General features: G+C 41.7%; 1 protein-coding gene across 5 annotated transcripts in view; it reads right to left on the bottom strand.

Moving 5' to 3' along the window:
- The window catches only part of ERC2 (ELKS/RAB6-interacting/CAST family member 2), a 1022300-nt gene that overhangs the window by 545399 nt on the left and 453761 nt on the right, over positions 1-23140 (bottom strand). For all 5 annotated transcript variants that reach the window (XR_009455862.1, XM_059715377.1, XM_059715380.1 and 2 more), the window contains exons 9-10: positions 6245-6385; positions 4506-4646 (exon numbers count right to left, since the gene is read on the bottom strand). Coding sequence is in view for 4 of the 5 variants with exons in the window: in XM_059715377.1 (XP_059571360.1) it covers positions 4506-4646; positions 6245-6385 (282 nt within the window). In the remaining variant the exon portion in view is untranslated. The remainder of the gene's footprint in view (positions 1-4505; positions 4647-6244; positions 6386-23140) is intronic.

Genomic DNA, 23140 nt, shown 5'->3' with positions numbered 1-23140 from the left:
AAAGCTGTCCACTTTTGATGATACATTAAGTGCTGGTCTCAAGCAATGAATCACTAGAAGTGCTTTTGGCCAACGCTGCAATTTATCACCAGAGCTTCAAAGATGGGAATAATAAAAGATTAATTAAACTTTATCATTAAATTTATGGCTTTTTCGTTTGTATTAACACAAGTCTGAATTTTCTATTCAATATGAGTTTTGAGCAGAACAGCTTGGCAAACAGTAGTTTAGCAACAGCAACTGTCAGTAAGCAAGGGAATTTAACATACATGATAAACAAGAAAAGGAAGAAATTCTGAAGTGGTAAGATGATTCAAGAAAGGAAAATACAAAATAAGTAACTACCCATGAGGTAATTCCTGCTGTTCCATCATAATTAGCAAAGGAAAATAAGGAAAAGAAATACCTATATAGATTTGGCACAAAAGTGTTACAAGTATCCAACTAATCAGGTTTCTCATCTACTGCAAATTCTGATTCTCGTTTCAAAAGGTTTCATAAAAATCTTCATGTTTTTAAAACATGATATACAATAAAATACAGTATAAACACAAGATTAATTATTCTTTCAGAATGTTCCACTTATTGCCTTTTAAATGTGCATATTATTCCAATTAACAGTTCAATTTACTGTAATCAAATATTTTAACAGTCTATCTAAGGAATTTTATTTTATTTTTGGATATGCTCTAGGCATCTCTTTCACTGTCTGCATATTTTCTCTCCTTGACATACCTACTGTAGTTAAATAATATTGAAAAATAGTGAGACAGTCATAACGTGGGAAGAAATTGTTCCCTACTTTTCTCTAAGGAAAAAAGAAAACGGAAAAGAAAATAAAGGATGGGGGAAGTGGGGGGAGAGAGGGATGAGTGAAAAAGAGGAGGGGCCAAATTTCAGGGCAAAGTGTTCCTCATCCCAGATTAGGTTAAGATGCATATCTTGCAAATTTTTCTGGCTATAATGCTCGCTACTATAGCTACTCACAGAATCCACTCACTCTAGCAGCATGTGTTCAAGATCAAATACATATTTGTGAATAAATGAGACAAAATAAGAATCATAATGCTAAAAGCAAGCTATACTCATATCAAAATACTTTAAACTGAAAGTGTCTTAACGGATTTTTCAGAATTGTGAAATTCAATTTGTAACAAGTTCAAAGAAAAAGGAACAGACACTTATTTCAAGATACTATTCAAATTCTGTCCAATAGAAGTGCCACATCTCTCACTTTGGCTGCGCTGAGTGTTCATTGATACAGTAAGCACTGTTATGGGACATGCAGATTTATATGCTATGCATAACAACAAAGAAGTGTAGAAGCTCCCATGTGAAGATTTTAATGACACTGATTTCTATTTCAGTCAGTTTTTTAAGGGATAAAATACATAGCTGAAAGTAAGCTAACATTTTTTTCATAGAATGTTTCCAGGTTTGGCTGAGACTAAGGTATTTCATTAATGAAAGAGTAAATTAAAAATTACTGTTTGGAGTCCATTGTCATTAACAGTAAGCGTTTCTGTTCAACTAAACACATCCCCATTGTTTTAACTATAGTTTCTGAACATACCTGGTCTTCTATAACTTTTTTTGGTCAATTTACATTGGGAATTCATGTTATATTTATGGTATAATAAAACTATTATGTTTTCAACTTTCATTTAGTAACCCTTTGTATTTTATGTGCAAAGAACATACTCCCTTTTTATTTAAAAGAAATCCCAGACACTCACAGACTTTTATAACTGCTTATTTTTCCATGACTAAATGATGTGTTTATATGTACATTCATAAAATGTGGGTTTAGAATTTCACCTATTTCAAGTGAATTTCCAGTTTTTAAAGTGATGGGTACTTTAGCTTTCTAAAGAGTACTTACTCGGAAAAAAAAGAAAAAGACAACTGAAAAAACCTATATTAAAAATAGTTTAAAAATGTGAATGCAATATTGCTAGAAGCAATATAATTAAATAAATCATGTTAGTCATAGGAACACAAATATTTAAATTATAGATTAGATTATAATTGCATTACATGATTCTAGCATGTTCATTACAAAATTTGAATGACAATTCATCAAAACTTCAATAAATAGTATTTATGTTTCTTTAAATGAAATAAAGATGGCCTAAAACTAACATACTGAAATAATGTGTCTATTTCTGGGGCAAACAACACTGATAAGCTACCAAGTATTTAAAATAATTTTTTTGTCAAAATTATTTTCCACGCAAGTTTGTCAAAAAATATTAACTTTCCTCATCCCAACAGCTATATATTAGGCCTGTGCGAAATGGCTAGTATTCGCTTCAGAATTGGAGTCGACCAATTGGGGGGGGGGGGGGGGGGGACAGTAATTTGATTCAGTGATTCGAATCACTGTCCTGAATCGATTCGGCCGAATCTGATTCAAAGATTCAGCTGCCACCAAATCACCCAAATCTCTGAATCAAACAGGCCTCATCCCCCACCCACTCTCCCAGCCCCATCCAGCCTCAGTATCCCAACTCTTTAAAAAAAAAAAAAAAGCCCCACACTCACCAGCTCCTGCCAGGCAGAGGGAGTGCTCCCCAGGAGTGCACTGCCCTGCACCGAGTGTGGGGCTCTGCCATGAGCTCCCATCCCCTGCCCACTCTCTCAGCCCTCCCCCATGGCTGCCACACCCAGCCCCAGCATCCAGGCTCTTTAAAAAAAAAAAAAAAGCCCCGTTCTCACCAGCTCCTGTCAGGCAGGGGGCAAACCCCGCTGCACCCCACTGCCCCACGCGCTGCATGACCAGGCTCTGCCACAAGCCCTCTGAAACCCCAATGGCTGCTGCAGCAGCTGGTAAGTGCAGGTCTTTTTTTTTTTTTTTCTTTTTTAAGAGCCAGGAGCTGGGACCAGGCAAGGCAGACATTGACAGGGCTGGGAGAGCAGGCAGGGAATGGGGGCTTGTCACAGAGTCCCCTGTGGGGCAGTGGGGGGGCAGCGGGGATCACCTCCCCGCCAGACAGGATCTGGTGAGTGTGGAGCTTATTTATTTTTTTTAAGCACCAGAACACTGGGGCTGGGTGGGGCAGCCATGGGGTGGGGGGGCTGGGAGAGTGGGTGGGGGATGGAGCCTGGTGGGGGTCTCCCCATGGTCACCTCTCCCTTCCTTCAGCTCCCCCCCCAGCTCCTACTTACCAGCAGGGGTCTGGGTCCAGCTCCCTGCAGCGGCGAGCAGGGACTGCCCGAATCCCCAAATCTCTGAATCTCCTCCAAATCTTTTTCCAAATTGATTCGGAGGCTTCAAACCAATTCAGACCTTTTTATTGGTCTCCCAATTCAATTTGGATTCAGAGATTCGGCCACTGGATCAGGCCAAATCTCCTCCCAACTGAATCAGCACGCAAAGCTTCGCACAGCCCTACTATATATACAAAGTTGCTAACTGCTCTAAAGCAAAACTTATACCCATATGTTTTCCTAAAATATGCAGTATAGTATATAATCCATTCTATACATACTTTCTAAAACATAAAATATTTGGTAAAAATAAAGGATCAAATTCTGACATCCTTCCTTGTGCTTAGTAATACTTTTCTCCAGAGGTAGGTACAACTGAAATCAATGTAGCTGCTTCAGTTGTAGGATAGATTATCAGAATGATATCAGAGTTAGGGTATCAGAATCTGGCCCTTCGCATGTCAGTGATCCATGCCACAACTAATTACTTGCTTTTAGAAATCTCTACAAACCTATGTCCAAACCTGTGGTTTTAAGTTTGAGCTACACTTATGGATTGCAGAAAGCAAACATGATGCTTAAACCCAGTAAATGTCTCATGAGTTTGGTGTTTGAACAATGAGTGCAGACAGTACTAAATGACACAAGAAAAAGTCAAAGAAACAATGTATGATTGAAGATGCATCAAGAAAACTTGTTCATCAGTTTGGTAAAAATATTATAATGTAGCATAAAAATATATTTTATAAAATATTGTTCTTCTAAAATGTTTTTCTTAAAAAGTTTGCTTCTGCTTTTTGCTGGAGATATAATAAGAAACAACCAACTGAGATCTGTAAAATATTACTATAACTATCACAAATTTACACTCAAAGAAAAATACGAAGCAGAAATTCAATATAGAAACAAGACATTGTCATTAAAAAGAGTAGGAATTAATCATCTATGAGATTAATCTTATTTTTAATATGACACATTTTTATTTATCTTTAAGAGTAATTTAGATTTGCACGTCTAGTAAATGGCTGGTTTCTTTAACCTTTTTCTCATTTCAGCTATTTTTTTACCAGATTTCAGGAACCCCTCAGTCAGGAAACTTCAGATAATTTTTCAGGCTCACAGACAACTTTTATACAGACTTCTTAAGAAAAAGTCAATAGTGTTTCATGTTCATATCAGCAGACAGCAGAAGATAGACAAATTTAAAATGGATCTCTTTCTTCATTAACATTTGCATACTAAAGAAATGAAGAATTATATCCTTTTAAAATAAGATGGTTTCTGATGACACTTACCTTTTTCAGCTGTGCTTCCAACTTACTACACTCTTCTTTCTTTTGTTCTATGGCTATTTCTAAGGACTTTAATTTGGAGTCTCTTTTCAGCCCTGCTGATGCCAATGAAGATGCATGTTCTTTGAGGTCAATTAAACTAGACTGAAAAATTATCAAGAAAAAGAAAGAGCTTAATTTAAGAAGCTGCATGGATCCAAACCACTAGCATAGTAAATTATTATATCAGCTACACAGTCTGTCAAAAATGGCTTGTGTGTGTGTGAAGTCATGGGGATGTGCATTTATAGCATAATAAAAAACTAAGATCATTTTTAGAATGCTTACAAAAATGTATGTCCATGAAAATATTATTTATTTTTGAATATGCAATGATCCTCTACTTCAAAGAGGCTGTAATTTCATAATGGAAACAAATGGATGATTCACCTGGTTTTGTAAATGTAATCGTCAAGAGCCTAAAAAATAGTCAATTCTTGATTTGTTCAGCATTACCATCTATGTTACAGTTCTTATTAAATTTTAGTTTTGCAGGAGAGGAGTTTAAAGATGGTATATATGTCAGTACACTATATATTTAAATAAACTGACTTTGATTTATTTTGTCAATGTTGTGTTTATTGCTCATAATACTCTTAAAAGTTTTAAGATCAATCTTATTTCTCTCCTGACTTCCCCTGTGTGATTTTTACTGGCACTGAAATCTCTTGTATTCTCCATGGAGTTGAAAGCATGATTCCTTTGTATTTGTTTCTTGACATCATGCCAATAGCCATGATAATGGCAGTCTGGTTCTAGAAACAGTATTTCAAACAGAACTGCTGCTGGAACCATTGTTCTTGGTAGCCCCTGAATAAAATGGCAGGAGGCTTTTAAAAAACTCATTACTGGATAGCTTTAGAAATTAACAAATTCTAAGAGAGATTTTGGATAGAGAGAATATTCCCCTTAGCAACATTACTTGCCTTTTATTCTCAGCCCCTTCTCCAAAGTACACAAGAGAAAAACCAAAAAAGAAATATCAGAGGCATAACAAAGCATTCAGGTACCCAGGGAAGCTGCATGCGAGGGGGCAGCAGTGACTTCTGGCTGCTGCTGTGTCCTCAGTGTGACCGTGCAGCTGCAACTGCAGCCAATATTTTTCTGCCACCTTCCCTCCCCCTACCAAAGCTGGTAACCAGGGCAGCTACCCCTGTTGCCCCACCCTAGTTTTGCTGTTGGGAAGTATATTGCTATATGACATACTCTGGATTTATGTTATACATATGGGTCATGAAATCTAATGAACTAAGCACAGAATAGTGGCATGCAATGATACAGCCAAAACTTTAGTAACATGGTCAGCTTGAACAAGAACTTTGCCAGACAACACCAAGTGTCAGTGATCAGTCTGAGTCAAATGCTTTTGGATACTACACTTGGAAGCTCATGCTCTGGCTAAATGCATTAGTGTGGATACAAAATGAAAGTAGGAGCTGAGCTGCAATTGAATATTAAACCTTTGTCAAACACTTGGAAAGGAAAGACAGAAATAAATATACAAAAATAAAGCCAAAAGGGCAAGAGATCTTTTATGTATGAGATATTCAAGAATTTGAAAGTGAGGAGTGCTCAGTAAAAATTATTATAAGCAAGGGCTTAAATGATTTGATAGTGTGTCTGATAGATCTTCTCACATCTTAAGGATAAGCCTTTCAGAAAAAAACAGAACATAGGCTTTTAATTTTACAACAAACACTGACCTCTTTTTCGGTCAGTTCTGCTTGTAAAGCATTAACTTTTTCCTTTAGGTCTTTGTTTTCCTTTTTAAAGGATTCAATTTCTTCAAGTCTTTCTCGGTCATCTCGCTCCCTCTGCTCCTTCAAACGTTCTATTATTCTCTCCTAATGATAAAAAATAGCAAAAGTACAAAGATTATACAATTTAAAAAAGCAAAACATTCAGAAAGCATTGAATTGTACTATGAACACAGGACTTTGGAAGCACACGTATCACATTGACTCTTCCACATTGATTCTTAATGGAAGTAAAAAATAAACAATAGCTAATTAATATTAACTAATGTTGAAAGCTTTTTCAATATTTACTGGACCTAAAAGCTTAATGATTATTTCACCCTAAAAAAGCTCAGCAAAGCTTGATATTGATTGAAATAGTTTTATAATATTAATGGGATGTTATTTAGTTAGGCAATGCAAAAACACCCATAAGTCATTACAAAATTAAAAAAGACAACACCATTTTATTTAGTCTGAAGTTACTTCCCAGCTGGTTGTGTACAGGTTGCAAGTAAAATCTTGATTAAAACTTCCACAACTCAGTTAATTATTATAGAATAATTTAGAGTGCAAGCAACAACCTTTACCATTTTCAGTAACTCACAAATTCACATATAGTACATTTTGAGACCAAGTAAAATATTGTCTGAATAACAGATAAAGTACGTTGATATTGATCATAATCCATAAAGACAATTTTTCTCTATCTTAATAATTCTATGCATGCTTAAACACTTGTCATAAGCGTAATGCTAAATTAGGGTTGTTGTAGGAAGTGGGCAGAAGTCATAGATCAGGGAAATAATAATACCTTCCTTTACAACTTGAAGGGACCGCATCTGGAATATGAGTTTCTGGGCTTGTCAATAAGAGAAATGCTTTGAAAATCTGGTAGGTATTCACAGAAGAGCAGTTAACAATTAATGGACTAGAAGGATGGATTTAAAAAGGAAAAAAAATACATGGTAAGTATAGAATGGCTTAGTTTGAGTAAACAATAACTGAATTTATGGACATCACTGTCCACGAAGATAAAAAAGGTGTAAATGGCAATCAATAACAGGAAATATTTAGTGTGAATTAGATATAACTAGAAAAGTCTGTAAACTGAGAATAGGACAATTTAAACAGAGCATCAAGGGAAACTAATTACCGACAAAAAGCTCTGCTCGACTATAGAATAGTCTCCCACAAAAAGACATAGAAATCCATATAACTTGGTAAAGTTAAACCTAGACTAAACAAAAACATGTAGAAGGTAAAACAAAACAAAACAGTATCAGCAGGATGAATAAGACATCATAATCTATCTTTTCCCCTCTGATTTTTTGGTATGCCATTATAGTATTCTTTGCTTTTTCTTTTAGAATTCTCCTCCCACTTACGCTGAAAATCTTGATATATATGCATATATACATACATATATTATACACACACATATAGATGCACACCTACACACTGTCATGTACGTGTTTGCTTTTTGATTGCTTAAATAAAATTACAACTAAACATAATTTAGACTACAAAGAAAGTTAAAAAAAACACAACGCTTCAATGGCTTCTCATCAGCCACTTTATTTGTAAAGGGTTTAATTATCCTGTAGAAAAAACAGCCCTTGTTCATTTATAAAAAAATGTTTAAAAGTACAGTACTCATATTAAAATTCACTATTGAGACTATTCTCATTACTTAAGAGTCCAGATGTTCAGTACAATGTTTCTCTGAGGCTTAGAAGCCCTTCCAAAGATTTTTCTGTTTTTCTAAGTACAAAAGAAGTCTGTAAAAGGCATAACCTCAGCCTTTAAGACCCTAAGGAAGAGAATAAACTGAGGAACATGAGCCTAATAAATTCAACTCCCACCCCTTCATCAGCCCTTCCTTCCTCCTTACCTCCTCTCTCCCTTTCCTGGACCACTCTGTAAAGCATCAACAGAAACACCCTTCCTCCAAAGAAGCAATATTCTTCAGCTTCTGTACCCCACCCATTGGCTGTTTCCTGGCTGGTCGTTCGCCTGCAGAAATCTGCAACGTTCTTTCCCTACCACTGTCTTCATCAGACACAAAATGTGTATCCCTCTGCTTTCTACTATGAGGGGAGGGACAGGAACAGATTAAAGAGATAAACAGAGATTCCAGCAGATCAGGAGGTTTCTTTTAGAAGTTCCATCCTTCTTTCTGCAGATCTTCCCTTCACCACAAAAGCAGAGTCCCTTGAGGCTCTCATGTATAAAACACTCTTAAGCATTCATCACTTTCCTATGGTCTTAATGACATATTATATGTATTTATTGGCCTTTTAAAATAATAATCAATGTCTTTTGAATCAAAAGCAAACATTTGTATTATTTTTATGCAATGAACATTTTGGATGGTTTTATGATTAAGGCAGATAGTAGAGTAGTTTTGCCCCTTAGATTAACTAAATCAGAGATGCATAAACTTTTGTAACCAGCAGCTTACTTCATCAGATGTTATGAAGGGACTGCAGGAAGCAGAAGAGCTTCTAAATAGAAAGTGGTACGAACACAAAGAGTAAGGAAGACAGAGAAAAAAGGAGGTAGCATTGCTAGAAGAGACAAGGTGGTTAGGAGAATAAAAACAAAGCAGGTAACCCATAGAGGGACATAGGGTTTATAAAAGCTAATCCAGGTAATGGGATAAGACTCCATAGTTTAGACCCTACTCAAAACAATCCAACCTGTGGATGATTTCTTGTTCTGCAATTTCCCATTCAAGTTCATTTTTAAAGTTTTGTTGTCTATGAACAGCTATTCTGCAGTCAGCAATTGAATGTCCACAGGGAAGTTAAAGTGTTCTGTCACAGACTTGTGTGTCTTTCTGGAACTGATGTCACAGATGGTAGAGAAGCAAATGAATGAACCTTGGATGTTATAATCCATGTTATTTAGTCCAGCAATGATATGATCCATGTTCATGACTGGGCAAAGCTGGCATCTGCGTTTGGAGCAAGGTCTGTTTTCTGGGGGTAAATAGGAGTTAGGTAGCCTGTTGCTGGAGAGAAGCTATTTGAGGTTGGGAGGCTATTTGTAAGCCAGGACAGGTTTGTCCTCCCTAATTATCTTGAGGTGCTTGTCATTTTTCAGTAGGGATGAGGGATTATTAATGATATGTCTAAAGTGTTCAAGCTGGGTGGGGCTGTAAGTAATAAGCAAAGGGGTTCTGTTGCCCTCATCCCAGGTTTGCTATGGTGACAGATCAGAGTGGGGTCTGAGTCTGGCTCTGTTGATTTGAGTGGCTATAGTTTTAGGATTGTATTTTAAGGGTGTGTCTACACATGCATTTAGGTACACCTAAATTTAATGTGTATTAGCTTAATGCTTACATGCATTAAACTGCACTAACGCCACGTGTGCGGACTGATGTGGGACTAAAGTTAGTCCCAAGTCAGTCCATACACAGCGTTAATGAGCCTTAATGAGCCACTTCATGTACATTAATGCACTTTAGCTATTTGAGCCTAAATTTGACACCTGCTTTTTTAAGGCACGTTAGGGCACACACATGTAAATGCGCACAACCTTAATGTGCCTAAATTGGGCTAAAGCGCCTTAAATTGACACATGTAGACACGCCCTAAGTATAGGAATCCCTGCTCCAGCTCCTTAAGATATGCATCTCAGTCACCAACATAGATCAAATGACACAGATTATAACATCAGAGGTCCATTCCCCATCTTCTCTACCAATGTCATTTTAAGAGGGAGCCAGTGTCTCCTGTTACTTTAAGGAGACATTGCAGAGGGCTTGTTTCACTGCAGAGGCAAGCCGTTGAGCAAAAGCCAACTGCCCTTTAACAAGCTTTTTGTGTGGGGCAGATTCCCAGACAGCCTGAGAAAAATGGGATCTAGAAGTGGGATCCAGCTGCAGTAGGGAGGAACAGGCTGACAATCAGACACAAGAAACCCAGAAACCCCTGTGCCTGATTAGAGAGTCACCTGACTGGAAGGGGCAGAGCTCCAGAGCATATAAGCCTAGTAAAAGAAGCAAGGTAGACAGTCTGGCCCTGCATGCTGCAGGGAGTGGATTTCCTGGGAGAGAAGGGCTGCAGATGGCAGCCTGGGAAGCACCCTAGCTACCCATGAGACCTGGGAGGTGAGAGTCCAAAGGAAGGTAGGGTTTGCCGGATGGCATAAACCCCAAGTGGGGGAGATTTTTTTTGTTGAAGACAGCCACTTTTATTTATGTTACATTTAAGGGGAAACTAAAGAACAGGATTATGGCTATGGAGGTGGCATAGTAAGCATAGGGGTGCCTGAGGAGCACCCTGCATAGAGCCCTGTAGGGGCTTGGGCCCATAAGGGGCCTGAGTGGCACAAGAACAGCCTGGGTGAGGGACCCAGGAGGCTGAGTGGTATGCAAGCAGCCTTGTCCAAGTCAGGGATCCCAGGGGGCTGAGAACTAAAAGAGCACCACTGCCTGGGCCCAGGACCTCAAGGGGCTAATGGGTCCAAGAAAGGCAATACTGGGGGCCAGGGGCCTGGAGACTGATGAACAGAGTAGGCTGTGGCTAAAGTAAGAAGGAAGAGGCCCCTGCAGGAAGGTCCAGAACATTGTCAGAATAACACCTGCAAGGCATGGGCATGGCTACAGGGGAGAAGAGAGACCACGATTATTGCCTGTAAGGCAGCTTGTGCTCTAAGACACAGATAGGGTCAGGGGGCCACAACTCAGGAGTGAGATAAGTGCCAGCCAGGTGCTTGAGACGATAGCTGCCCAGCTGGAGGGTTGGGTGGGCAGTTTGGAGTCCTCCACCTCATGTAATGAGGGCTCAGATTTTTCATTCGATCAGGCACTTTTGAAGTGCTCTGCAGCTGTGCTTTTCTGTCAGGGCACAGCTGTAGAGTGCTTCAGGGGTCTGATGACATGACAAACCATCACTTCTATCAGCGTCCTAATTGTTATTAATTACATCAAGGTGTGGCAGGAAAGTAACATCAGAGACTACACCAAGGAGCCAGACTGGGGAAGGAAGCGCTTGGCCAGGACTTGGCATCATGGCCACCCTGGAGCCTGCAGTCATATATGCCAGTTGTTAGAGACATGTTAAGGTTGCAGACCAGATTGACCCAGTTTGGGTCAGAAGTCAGTGGGTATCTGCTAGTACCCAGCTGCCACTGCTGCTTTAACCCATATTGGCACAGGGAAAGCACCCACCACCGCTGCTTCTTCCCTATGATGGTAGGGAAAAGCAACTGCTGCTGAAGCCTTCTGCCACCAAATGCTTCCATAGCTCCACATCCCTAGACAGGTTTAAATGGCTCCACAGGCTGGATCTAGTCTATGGGCCAGAGGTCGCTAACTCCTGATCTATGCTATCACTTGCTTACAGCGTGCATCTATTATCTACGTTGATATCCCTTCATGGAAGAATGTATGAACACTGATCTGAGATCAATTCCAGAAAGACACACAAGCCTGTGGAAGAACACTTTCCCTGGACATTTCATTGCTGACCTGAGAGTGACTGACTGTTCCTGGGCAACAAAGCAAACTTGATATAACAAATGCTTAAAAAATGAACTTGAAGAGGAAACTGCAGAACAAGAAATCACCCACAGACTGGAGTGTATTAAGTATGGTCTAAACCAGACTATGGATTCTTATCCCATTACCTGGATTAGTTTTTATAACCCCATATCCCTTACAAAGCAGTTAACCCATTGATTTCTCTCTTTTTTTTTAATCACCCTGCCTCTCCTAGTAGTGCTCCATACTTTTTCCTCCCACCCTCCCTACCCTTTATATTCTTATCCTTACTTTCTATTTAGAAGTTCTGCTTCCTGCAGTCCCTTCACAGCATCTGATGAAGCAAGCTGTTGCTTACAAAAGCTAATGCATCTTTGACTTAGTTAGTCTATAAGGTGCCAAACTACCCTACCTTCTGCCTGGCTTCAGACCAACATAACTACCTCTCTCTTCTTGTGGTTAAGGGAAATCTTAAGAATCAAGGGGGGGTGGCTGTCCTGAAGATTCCTCATGCTCAGAACACAGGTATAATTTGAAGAACCATCACATGGGAGAAGAAAAATGGACCAGTTGTTTGCTTGCTCACCTGGCCCCCTTTCCTAATTAAACTGGTTAAGATACTTTTCAGACCCAAATGACAAATAGGAATTTGGAAAGGAAAGGTGTAGCCAATCTGCATAAGGCTAGAGATTAAGTAATCCTGAAAAGGTGAAGGAGAACAGACAGGCATCCACCTGAGACTTTTTTTTTTTTTCTTTTTAAAAAAAATCACAGGAAATTAATCCAAAAAAAAATCTGAGATGAAATGCTAGCCCCACTAAACTCAATGGGGAAAAAAAATGGACTTAAATGCAGCCAATATTTTACTTGATACAGACAGTACAGGGAGGACTTAAGATTTTCATAGTGACGTTAACTTATTTTAGACAGGTGTAATATATTTGGTTACTTATTAGAGAGTTAAACATGTCAGTATTCTTACAATGTGTTATGTAAGCATATCAACACATCAATGAAAATATTTATATTTACATTTCCTGATATCTGTATGCTAACATTCATAATATTAACATTGTATTAATATACTTCCGGCAACAAAGCTTCAATTAAAAAGATAAGGATTGCATCAGCTTTTAGTGAACAGTATCAAAACTGGATGTTTAATCTGGATAAAATAGAAATTAGGGTTGTCAATAAATTGCCATTAATGTGCATGATTAACACATTAACTGGCCTTTGCATTAATTTTTTTAATGTGTTAATTACACATGTGGTTTTGGAGCCTGCACCTGGACTCCACTCTGTTGCTATCCATAGCCTCCAGGCCACCAAGTGGGGCAGCAGCAGCAGTGCAGAGGACCACAGGGTATCCCAGGCATAGGCTCTGAGCTGTTGCAACAGGAAGGAGAGTGGGCAGGGTAAGCACACACAGGCACAGACACACGCACACAAGCAGCTGCAGCATGCATGCAGTCAGGAATGGAAGCCAGTGGTGTGTAGAGCAGCAGCCAGCAGGTAAATCCATGGAGGGGAAGGGGTGAGGAGAGACAGAAGAAGTAGGGGACAGATTGAGGCCCCCACGGTGAGGGAGGGAGTGGAGAAGGGGCAGGGAAAAGGCAGAGGCTGGGGTAAATGGGGCCTGGGACCAGGATGAGTCATGAGACAGAGCTGCAGGAGGCTCGTCCAGGGGCACAGGGGGGCACAGCTCCCTTCTGCTGCATATAACCCCAGGAGATGCATGGGAGGCATGTGCCCCCTGAATTCGTGCATAGAGTGGAGAAGAGCTGCCCGCTACGGGCTGGGCCTCTACGCCCTGCTGCCTTTGCCCCAGGAGCTGTGCAATGCTATATTGTGCCTCGCACTGCCAGGCGGGCAGGGGACGCACGGTGTAGCCAGCACACAGCTCCCAGGGCAAAGGCAGCAGAGCACAGAACCCCAGCCTCCAGTGGGCAGCCTGCCTCCACCCCACGCACAAATCCAGGGGGCACATGCCTTCCATGCCTCTCCCAGGGGTGGGCCCAGCAGTGGGGAGTTGTACCCCGCCCCCACCTACGCCCCGGACCAGCCTCCCATGGCTCCATCTCATGATCTACCCCAGGGCCCCATTCACCCCAGACTCTGTTCCTGCCCTGGCCCTGTTCTCTCCCTTGATCATGGGGGCCTTGATCTGCCCCTCTACCCTTTCCCTCTCCCCCTGCCCCTTCCCCTCCACAGACTTACCTGCTGGGCACTGCTCTACATGCTGCCAGGCTGAGTTCCTATAGGGTTACCATATGTCTAGTTCCAAAAAAGAGGACACTGGGAGGGGGGGGGCGTAATATGCTTGTGGGGAGGGCAGTGAAATGTCTGTGCCCTGCCCTGCCCCTCACTCCCAAACCACAGCCCCTCCCTCCCCCCCCTCCAGCCCTGCTGCTGCTCCTCACTCCTGACCCACAGTACCCTGCATCCTGTCAGGGAGTGTGGGGACCCCCCCTCCCCAGGCTCCAAACCCCACACACACCCATACAGCCCCCATACCTTCACAAATTCACCCCACACACACCCCCACCCAAAGTACCTACATAATTTTGAATTTTTCTGTACATATTTTTTTCAGTTTTTAGCTGTGCATTTAAAATCATGATTCATTGTGACTAATTTGTTTAATCACACAACTAATCGCAATCACATTTTTTAATCATTTGACAACCCCGATAGAAATCATTGACACCTTTTGTTGAACAGCGTTAATCACTTACTGGATATGAGAGATAAATATAAAATATGTAGTATGTTTCAATAACGTGAGTTAAAGACTTGTTTAATTATTACTGTAAATATTTGCATGTCTCCAATAAATTTGGCTGTTTCCTCCTGTTACACAATATTACACTATACGGCTTTCAGCTTCATTAATAGTAAGAGGAAAAATTATGATTTTATAATGTAACTGCAGTTATAAGGCCGGGGCGGGCAATTATTTTGGGCGGAGGGCCACTTACTGAGTTTTGGCAAGCCATTGAGGGTCACATGACAGGCAGCCAGGGGCAGATAAATATTAATTTTCTAAATTTTTTAGGAGCCCCATGGGCCAGATACACTGGCCTGGTGGGCTGCAGCTGGCCTGCGGGTCGCATTTTTCCCACCCCCATATAGGACCTATGTTTTATATTATTAGAAGGGACCTGCACATTTTATTGACCAGAGAGCTGGACAAACCTGCTTAATTTTCAAACAAAGCCAGTCAACATCATGTCAATTTTTTTATTTTGTCTCAGGTTCTAGTGAAGGGAACTGTCAGCTGTGGCTTAGAATTTAACAAGATCTCAGCATTTCTGTCCCACAATGCCATGTATATGTGCAAGGCTTTCTCTCATGTGCTCCAGGAAATGTTGCCCAATGCAATTCATGTCACCTGCAAGGTGCATGTTCTGTCTTTAGTGATATCTGGCACACATGGTTCCTTAAAGTGGATAGCGTGGTGTTTTCCTTCAAGAAAGCCATCAAGCACTGTCCAGGCAATAAGGTCCAGTACAGGGAGTCCCTCACCAGTAAAAGTGGGGACTTGCATGCAGCTATGTCACTGACACTAGAGCCTGTGTTCACAAGGTGCAATTTGTGGTTTAACATAGTCCATTAACATACTGAGTATATGCAGTACTACCAGAACACAGTGCATGTTTAAGCTTCATGATCTCCTAGAACAGGGAAACATTTAAGATCAAGTGAAGTTTTTGGTGGAAAATGCCACCTGGTTCATGGAGCTTCTAATGTGTTTTGAAGGCTGGCAGGCTGTGATCTACCATGCACACAACAAGCTGATGGATTTGATAAATTGGGTCATAGACATGGCATCGCAAGAACTATCAACATCTCAACTGGGGCTGTGCAAAGCTTCGGTCCCTAATTCAATTCAGTGGAGATTGGGCCCAATTTGGTGGCTGTATCTCTAAATCTAAATTGAACCAGGAGACCCTTTAATCTCTCCAAATTGAATCGGAACCCTCCAAATCAATTTGGAGAGATTTGCAAAGATTCGATGATTCAGACATAAACACAGCTTTAAATATGTTTTCTACATACCTCAAGGTACCAGGCTGCTTATGAATGCTGAAATGTTGGGGCGGATGGAGTGTCCCACAGGAGTGTGGGGGGTTCCCCAGCGCACTCAGCAGCAGACCAGGAAGTGGACAAAAAGCACTTCTGGTCCACTTCCAGATTCGCCGCCAAGCATGCAGGGGGCCCCCCTGCACTCCTGTGGGACGCTCCATCTGCCCCAGCACTGCAGCACTCACAAGCCACCTGCTACCTCGAGGTATGTAGAAAAAACATTAAGCTGTGTCTACAGCCGAATCACTGATTCTCTGAATCAGCATTGAATCTTCAGATTCGGATTCGGCTGAACTAAATTGGGGACAGTGATCTGAATCAATTAATTGAATCACTGTTCCCGATTCAGGCTGAATCCAAATAGAATACATCTCATTTCACACACCCCTAATATCAATATCTCTGGTTCTCAAAGTGAAAACAAGAGAAGGGAAGCTGTGAAGCTGAACCAGTACTACAACTATGATCTGTCACTGCTGCCATGGTTCAGACAACCAGCTGCCTCATTCCTTAGTGCTGTTCGCATTTTGGACCCCAACCAGATGCCTGTTCTGAGTTGTGACCCTCACTATCTGAAATCAGACCCTAGATGGCAGAGAGAGCATGACAACGAACGTACTGCTTACATGAACTTTGTCAAAGAGTGTCAGGTACCTGTGCCTGTGTTTTGGGAATCTGTCTGTGACCAGTTTCCACATCCATATGCCCTGGCAAAACACTGCCTCACTATTCCAGCAAACTCAGTGGATGCTGAGTGTGCCGAACTGGTGTACAGACAAGTGTTCACCCCGCAGAAACAGAGAATGTCAGCAGCAACTCTCGCTGGATGCTGCATACTTGAGTTTAACAGTTAGCATGGATCGCCTGTCTCAAGGTTAGCAGTGAATAAACTCCTCTTTATAACATCCTTTAATAAAGTATAATTGTGGCATCAGTTACAATGCATGTGATGTATAGCTTTAATTTCATAAGACATTTCAGTTTACAGTTTAATTAAATGCTTAGATTGCTTAATAATGTTTCCATTAATGACTTCCACAGGCTTAATCAGGGTAATTAAACTGTGATTTCAGTTGGCCCTCTGCCAATATGCAGGGAGGGGTGGGACTGCCAGGGTCCCTTGGCCAATCGGAGTCATGGGAGGGCCCACCACAATAAGCCCACCAAAATGGTAGCCAACCCTGCAATCTGCCCATAGAATTGGCTGCCTATATCCTCAATTTGGATAGATCCCTAATTTTTAGGAGGTTTTAGCAATCAAATGGAGGTCTTTATTTAACTAAATAGCAAGGTTTCAGTCAACATGAGTTTGGAAACTTTTTGACATTGGAAAATAACTGGCACTGTTTGAGTTTCTCTTCCTAAGAATACTGATGCAATGCAGATCTAATCTGTTACTACACGGCTGTTACTACCTTGCCAAAATGGATTTTTTTAAGTACTGGAAATGCAGAATTCAGACTTTATTTTATATCTTACCAACAGATTCCATCTTCATGATAACTTCAAAATCACTTTGGAATAACCACTGACCTGAATAATAGAACTTACATAACAGTAGGAACCTTCATCAAAAAAAAATTAAACTATCACATAAAATATGCCCTTGTTTGTTTTTTAATGTAAACCAGTTACACACTGATGTCATGCTTACATGTACTTAGATGTGTTCCATGTAGTGTACAGCAAAAAGAAAAAAAAGACAGGGAACAGGAAGTTTACTATCCACAGTTAAATGCAAGGCAAGATCATTTTCACTTTTACCCCCAAAATCATACAAGGTATTCCAGACTGAGGTGAAGCCCTAGCTTCAGTAGGCTCTCCTTAATTTCAATAGGGTTAAGATTGCACCCAATCTCAGAATTTTCTGTAAGGCTATAAACAGATGTGATCTTAGAGAGAGATCAGCTGTGCCAGGATGTGTCTTAGCACAGCTGATCTGCTTCAATGGCATCTACAGATGTCACTGGGACTCTTGTCCAACAGGGTGGGGCCCCAGGAGCAACTAGGGCCTGATCCTGTGGAACAATAGCCCCTGGTGCCACACCTGAAGTTGGGGCACAGCAGGGAGATGTCAGTGCAGCAGGAATCCCCTGCAAAGAATTCCCTCAATGCACACCTGCAAGCAGAAGAACCCCAATACAGGTCCCCTCTGATGGCTTAAGAATGATATTTGAAGGTTTGCTTTTTGGGAATTGGTCACATATAGGTATTCATAGATTCATAGACATTTAGGGCTGGAAGGGACCTCGGAAGATCATCGAGTCCAGCCCCCCGCCCAAAGGGCAGGAAGTCAGCCGGGTTCATAGGATCCCAGCAAGATGAGCATCCAGTTTGCTCTTGAAGGTGTTCAATGTAGGCGCTTGAACCACCTCCGGTGGCAGGCTGTTCCAGACCTTGGGGGCTCGGACAGTAAAGAAATTCTTCCTTATGTCCAGCCTGAAACGGTCTTGTAGTAGTTTATGACCATAAATGAATGTATGTATGTATGTATGTATGTAAAATGGTTTAGGATGGGCAGCAGGGATTAACTGATTTCTAAAAGCCTGGGTCTCATATACAGTTTTTTGAGCCTTCAGAAGCAGACAGGCTGTCTAACACAGTAAGGCCAATGGATACACACATAGCCTGGGAAAATGGAGGCATGTGCCACACTGTTTCATAACATGAGATAAGTTGGAAACCAGCTTGCAAGGCCCCAGAGCAGGGGGCCAGAGTTTTCCAGTTTTGGGGGAGCAGGTCAAACTAGGAGGATACTGGTAAAGTCCCAAATTAGGATGCGGGCATGTCATAGGTTTATGAAAATGGGACTTTGACTGACAACACAGGACATGGACAATGTGTTGAACACAAAGAGACCAATCACCAATAGCCACAGATGAAGAGTCATCAGGAGCCATCAGGAGGGAAGGAGAATACAAAAGCAGAGACTTGAGAGTAGCAAAAGTTCCTCCTCCCGGGTCCTTCCCCTCCCCATCCTTCTTCCCGAGAAGGTCCCCGAGAGAAGGGTCACCAAGGTCACCATGGACAGAGGGCACACCACCAGCCGGTCTTATCCATTCCACTGGAGGGGGGGCTGGGCCTCTGCATACCACCTCCAGGCTGCTGACCTGCTGACATGTGACACCTAAGACAGAGCCTTAGAGTGAAGCTTGCACCCTGGCCAGACATTTCTTGACTCTGATGACAGCCCTAGAATTGGTAGATATATATAGACTTGTTTGATTGCTTGTATTGCTCTTTTCTGTTATCACTGTGTGTGTATCAATAAATTTGCCTATTATTGAATGGAAAGGTCATGGTTGGTCTGAGGGTGTCCCCCTGCAGAACAAGGCATCTGCATCCTAAATCCAAAGCCAACACCCTCTCTGGGGAGAATCTTGTGGTGCACAATAAGCAAGCAGATGTGATCCCATTTGAGGCATCACAAACTGTGACCACCTTTAGTCGCACTAACATTTCTGGGCACTTGGAGAGTCTGTTTGCTCACAATTTGTGCCGCCATTTCTTCAGTTTTTATGGCAGCAGAAGGGCAATGTCTGTTTGCACCCTAAAGGTGGGTCTAGATGAGCATGGACATTTGGTTCTGTGGGAACAAGTAGCAGCAGCTCACCTTGCACAGCTGCTACTTGTCCACAGGGAATGCCTGTACCACATGCATTTTGATGGGTGGCAAATTATGTGGGTGGGGTAGAGGAGGCTGGGGACAGCACTAGGCTGGCCCCAGATGCTTTACCTGGAGTCCTGGGGGCCTCCTGGGGCTGCAGCAGTGATGATTCTGCTGCGCGGAGCCTGGCCAGTGTGGCCAGTTGCAGTGTGGTTCTGGACATCCCGGCTCCACTTTTGAGAAGTACATGCTGCCTGTGCATGCACTACTCCGTTTTTTTTCCTGCTGGTTTTTTTGATCCCTGGATATTCAGGAGTCAAAAAACCTTTGGAAAAATAAAGTGGACCAGCACACACATAGGCAGCACTCCACTGCAGCATGAAGAACATCTAAATGTGTGATATGTGGCACCATGGATGTGTTTGCAGTGCCACATACTGCACAGCTGTGCTCAGATGGACTCGGCTTAAGAACACATGCCCATGAGCACGCACATGCAATTTGCGGTGCCACTAACCCATCTGCAGTGCTGCAAACCATACACACTGCATGTGCACACATTCACTATGCTACTAATTAGCACTGGGGTTTTTATTATGCCAAAAATTACCAGAGTTCAAAAAAAAATAAAAAGTGCACAGCATATGTGGCTGCAGCGTGTGCCATCCAAAACTGGAGCCATGCTCTGGCTGTTGCCCAGGCTCTACAAGCCCAGACTGCCACTGCTGCAGCCCTGGGAGCCGCCAGGTGCTGGCCCCAGCCTCTCCTACTCCACCCAGGACAATTTGCCTCACCCCAGAGTACGCATGCAGGAGCATGCCTAGAGACAACTAGCAGTAGCACAAATATGTGCCACTGCTATTTGTCCCCAGGAAAACACACGTTCCTGCTTGTGGGGACATGCCCTAAGTTCCTTCATCAGGACCCTACATGGACACAGGTGATCAAATGTTTAAATTCCAAACCTCTTATATTTAAATACTAAAATATTCACTTTTACAAATACTCACTAAATACTAAATACTCACTTTGCGTTTTATTAATGAGAGAATAGTATTGAATTATTTTCAGTCAATCACAAAAGATGACTAATTGTCAGCTAGACTAATTGTCTAGCATGGGGCTAGACAATTAGTCAGAAACATGTGTTAAAAGGCCCTAATATACCATGTTTTACTTGATTAACAGCTGACTTGCAGAAATCCCAACAATGTGTTCTTGTTTCAGTCTTATTTGCATTGGCAAGCTTTCCATGAGCACTAATCTAGTACCTCACAGGCCTAATCTGCTTGCACTTTATCAAAGAAGCAGGAACTGAATTGCAGCAGCATACGGCTTTATTATCAGACATGCCCAATTGCTTATCTGTCATATGTGGTCACAGCAGCTGCATGGTGAGACCAACTTTATATATATCAGTTTCATGAAAGCAACCTCTTGAACTGCTGCTGGGCCATTCCTGAAGCTAAAATATTCTTTGAAAAATTTATTGTTAAACATCAAGGAAGGTGATAGTGTTCTTTCATAGTCTTATTTTTTAATATTTTTCTGTGTGGAAATGAAATTAAGTTTGGCTTGCTACAAACTACACTCCCAGTCTTCCTCTAAGAGCTTTCACTGCCTAATAGACACAGCCAGTTTAGATGATGATTGAAAAATGCCAAACAAACTATAAATATATCATTAATAATTCCTGTGCAATCTTAGCTGCCTAATTACTTTCTTAGTACACTGCACATTGTTGCACATTATTTGACTCCAGAGACATAATCAACCCTAACCTGATTCAGTACCAGAGGAGCTATAAACAATGGGTAAATTTAAATAGTTGATTGTTTCATAATTCAATGTTGCCGAATATCTTTAAAAAAATTAAAATATGCCTAATTTGCTGAAAAATACAGGAACATTGGGAAATGATAACTTATTGACCATAGAGTACCTGTTGTTTGTACACAAGACTTGGCATTTCTTCAATCAGTTTTACATCTGTGCAGATGTATGAGGGAGTGCTGGCTTCTCATCAGATTCAAGGATGGATCCAGAGGGGTGCAGTAGTGTGGCTGCACCCCCCCCCCCCACACACACACTGGACACTGGACATAACTGCAGTAGCCTCTGGGAACTTCTTGAAAGTCCCAAAAATATATAAGAATCCACCCTTCCCTCCATGCTCCAAGGCATATCCAATCCCCACATATTCCCTCCTCTCCCGCAGCTGCCACTGCTGCTTTTCTCTCTGTCCTGGGTGTAGGGGAAGCTTCAAAGCCACTCCATCTGGGCTGTGTGGGGACTGGACTCAGCTGGGAACAGTGATAGTGGCAGCAGCAGCCACGGGTTGGGGGTGGGTTCCCCACTTTACCCAATCCCCTTTAAGCAGGCATGGCAATGAGGAAATCCCACCACCCCATCCCATCACTGCTGCTGCTGTTCCCAGCTGAACCTAGCCTCTGTGCAGCCCAACTGGAGCAGACAGGTGTGGCTTTGAAGCTTTCCTCTCCTCTGGGACAGTGGGGAAAATAGCAGCAGCAGGCAAAGAAGGAGGGAGAGGGGAGGGGGCATGCCTTTGAGTATGGACAAGAAGGGAGAGGGGATTCTTACCTGCTTTGGGGACTTCAAAAAAGTCCCCAGAGGTTCCAGTGGCATGGTCTGCCCACACTGGTGTGTAGGGAAGAGGCTAAGAATAGAGGATGCAGCCGCCCTTGAAGCATGGGTAGCTGTTCCCGCACCTGCACCAGATCCTATATCTGTTCTTCATCAGATTTGACTTCAGAAGTCTTTAAAAAAAGACAGAAAACTGCAGCAAAGTGGATCTATAAGGAAGCATATTGCACAAGTTATCAGTAAAATGTCAGGAAAAAAGTAATGAAGACTAAAAAAGGTATACTGGGATCCTAAAAATATTTTCTACGTTTATCACTAAATGCTAAAGGCATAAAGTAAAATTATTTTGTTTTAGGCATATTATGATTTTAAGTATGCATCAGTCTCTCACTAACAAGTTCTCACTGAAATGGACAAAGTGACAAAGCCACCTTGCCATTAAGCACTATAGAAAAGCCTGAATGGAAAACTGGCACTTCCAAAAGTTTATGTTATGTTTTGCGAAGTACAATGTCTTTAAGTCTCAATAAAAGTCTAAATTCTGAACATAAACTTCTTGATGCACTAGCAAGCACTCCTAAATAGGACAACTTGCAAACATTGACTAGGCATGCTAATTTGGCATAGCTGTCTTTGGACATATAAATCTAATACAGGCATCAGTGTGCACAGAATCGGACCCAAGAAACTGAAAGCCAGTTCACAGCCCTTTTAAACATGTAGCTCTATATGCTAAAATCTGTCATATCTAATTGTGGCATCGTGTTTGTTTGTTTTGTTTTGTCTCGTTTTTCCCTGAAACTTTCCATGAGCATTTTTAGGCAAAAACTGGAGTTATTTCTAAAATTATCTCCTCTGCTATTTCAACCACAGCAAACAGTTTGAAGCATGCATTAATCTAGGGAAGTCCTATGTCCTGTATTACATAAGAGAGGGGTGGACAAAATATGGCCTGCAGGCCGCACCCAGCACATTAAGTGCTTTCCAGCCCATGGCACCCACCAACAAATTGTACCCCACCCAGCCCTTTTACCTACCAGGGTGGGAGTGAGGCGCTCACATATAGACATGC

The sequence above is a fragment of the Alligator mississippiensis genome, chromosome 12 (assembly GCF_030867095.1).
Source record: "Alligator mississippiensis isolate rAllMis1 chromosome 12, rAllMis1, whole genome shotgun sequence".
Lineage (NCBI taxonomy): Eukaryota > Metazoa > Chordata > Crocodylia > Alligatoridae > Alligator > Alligator mississippiensis.
Note: the sequence above shows the minus strand (reverse complement) of the source record. Positions and strands in the feature narration are given on the sequence as shown.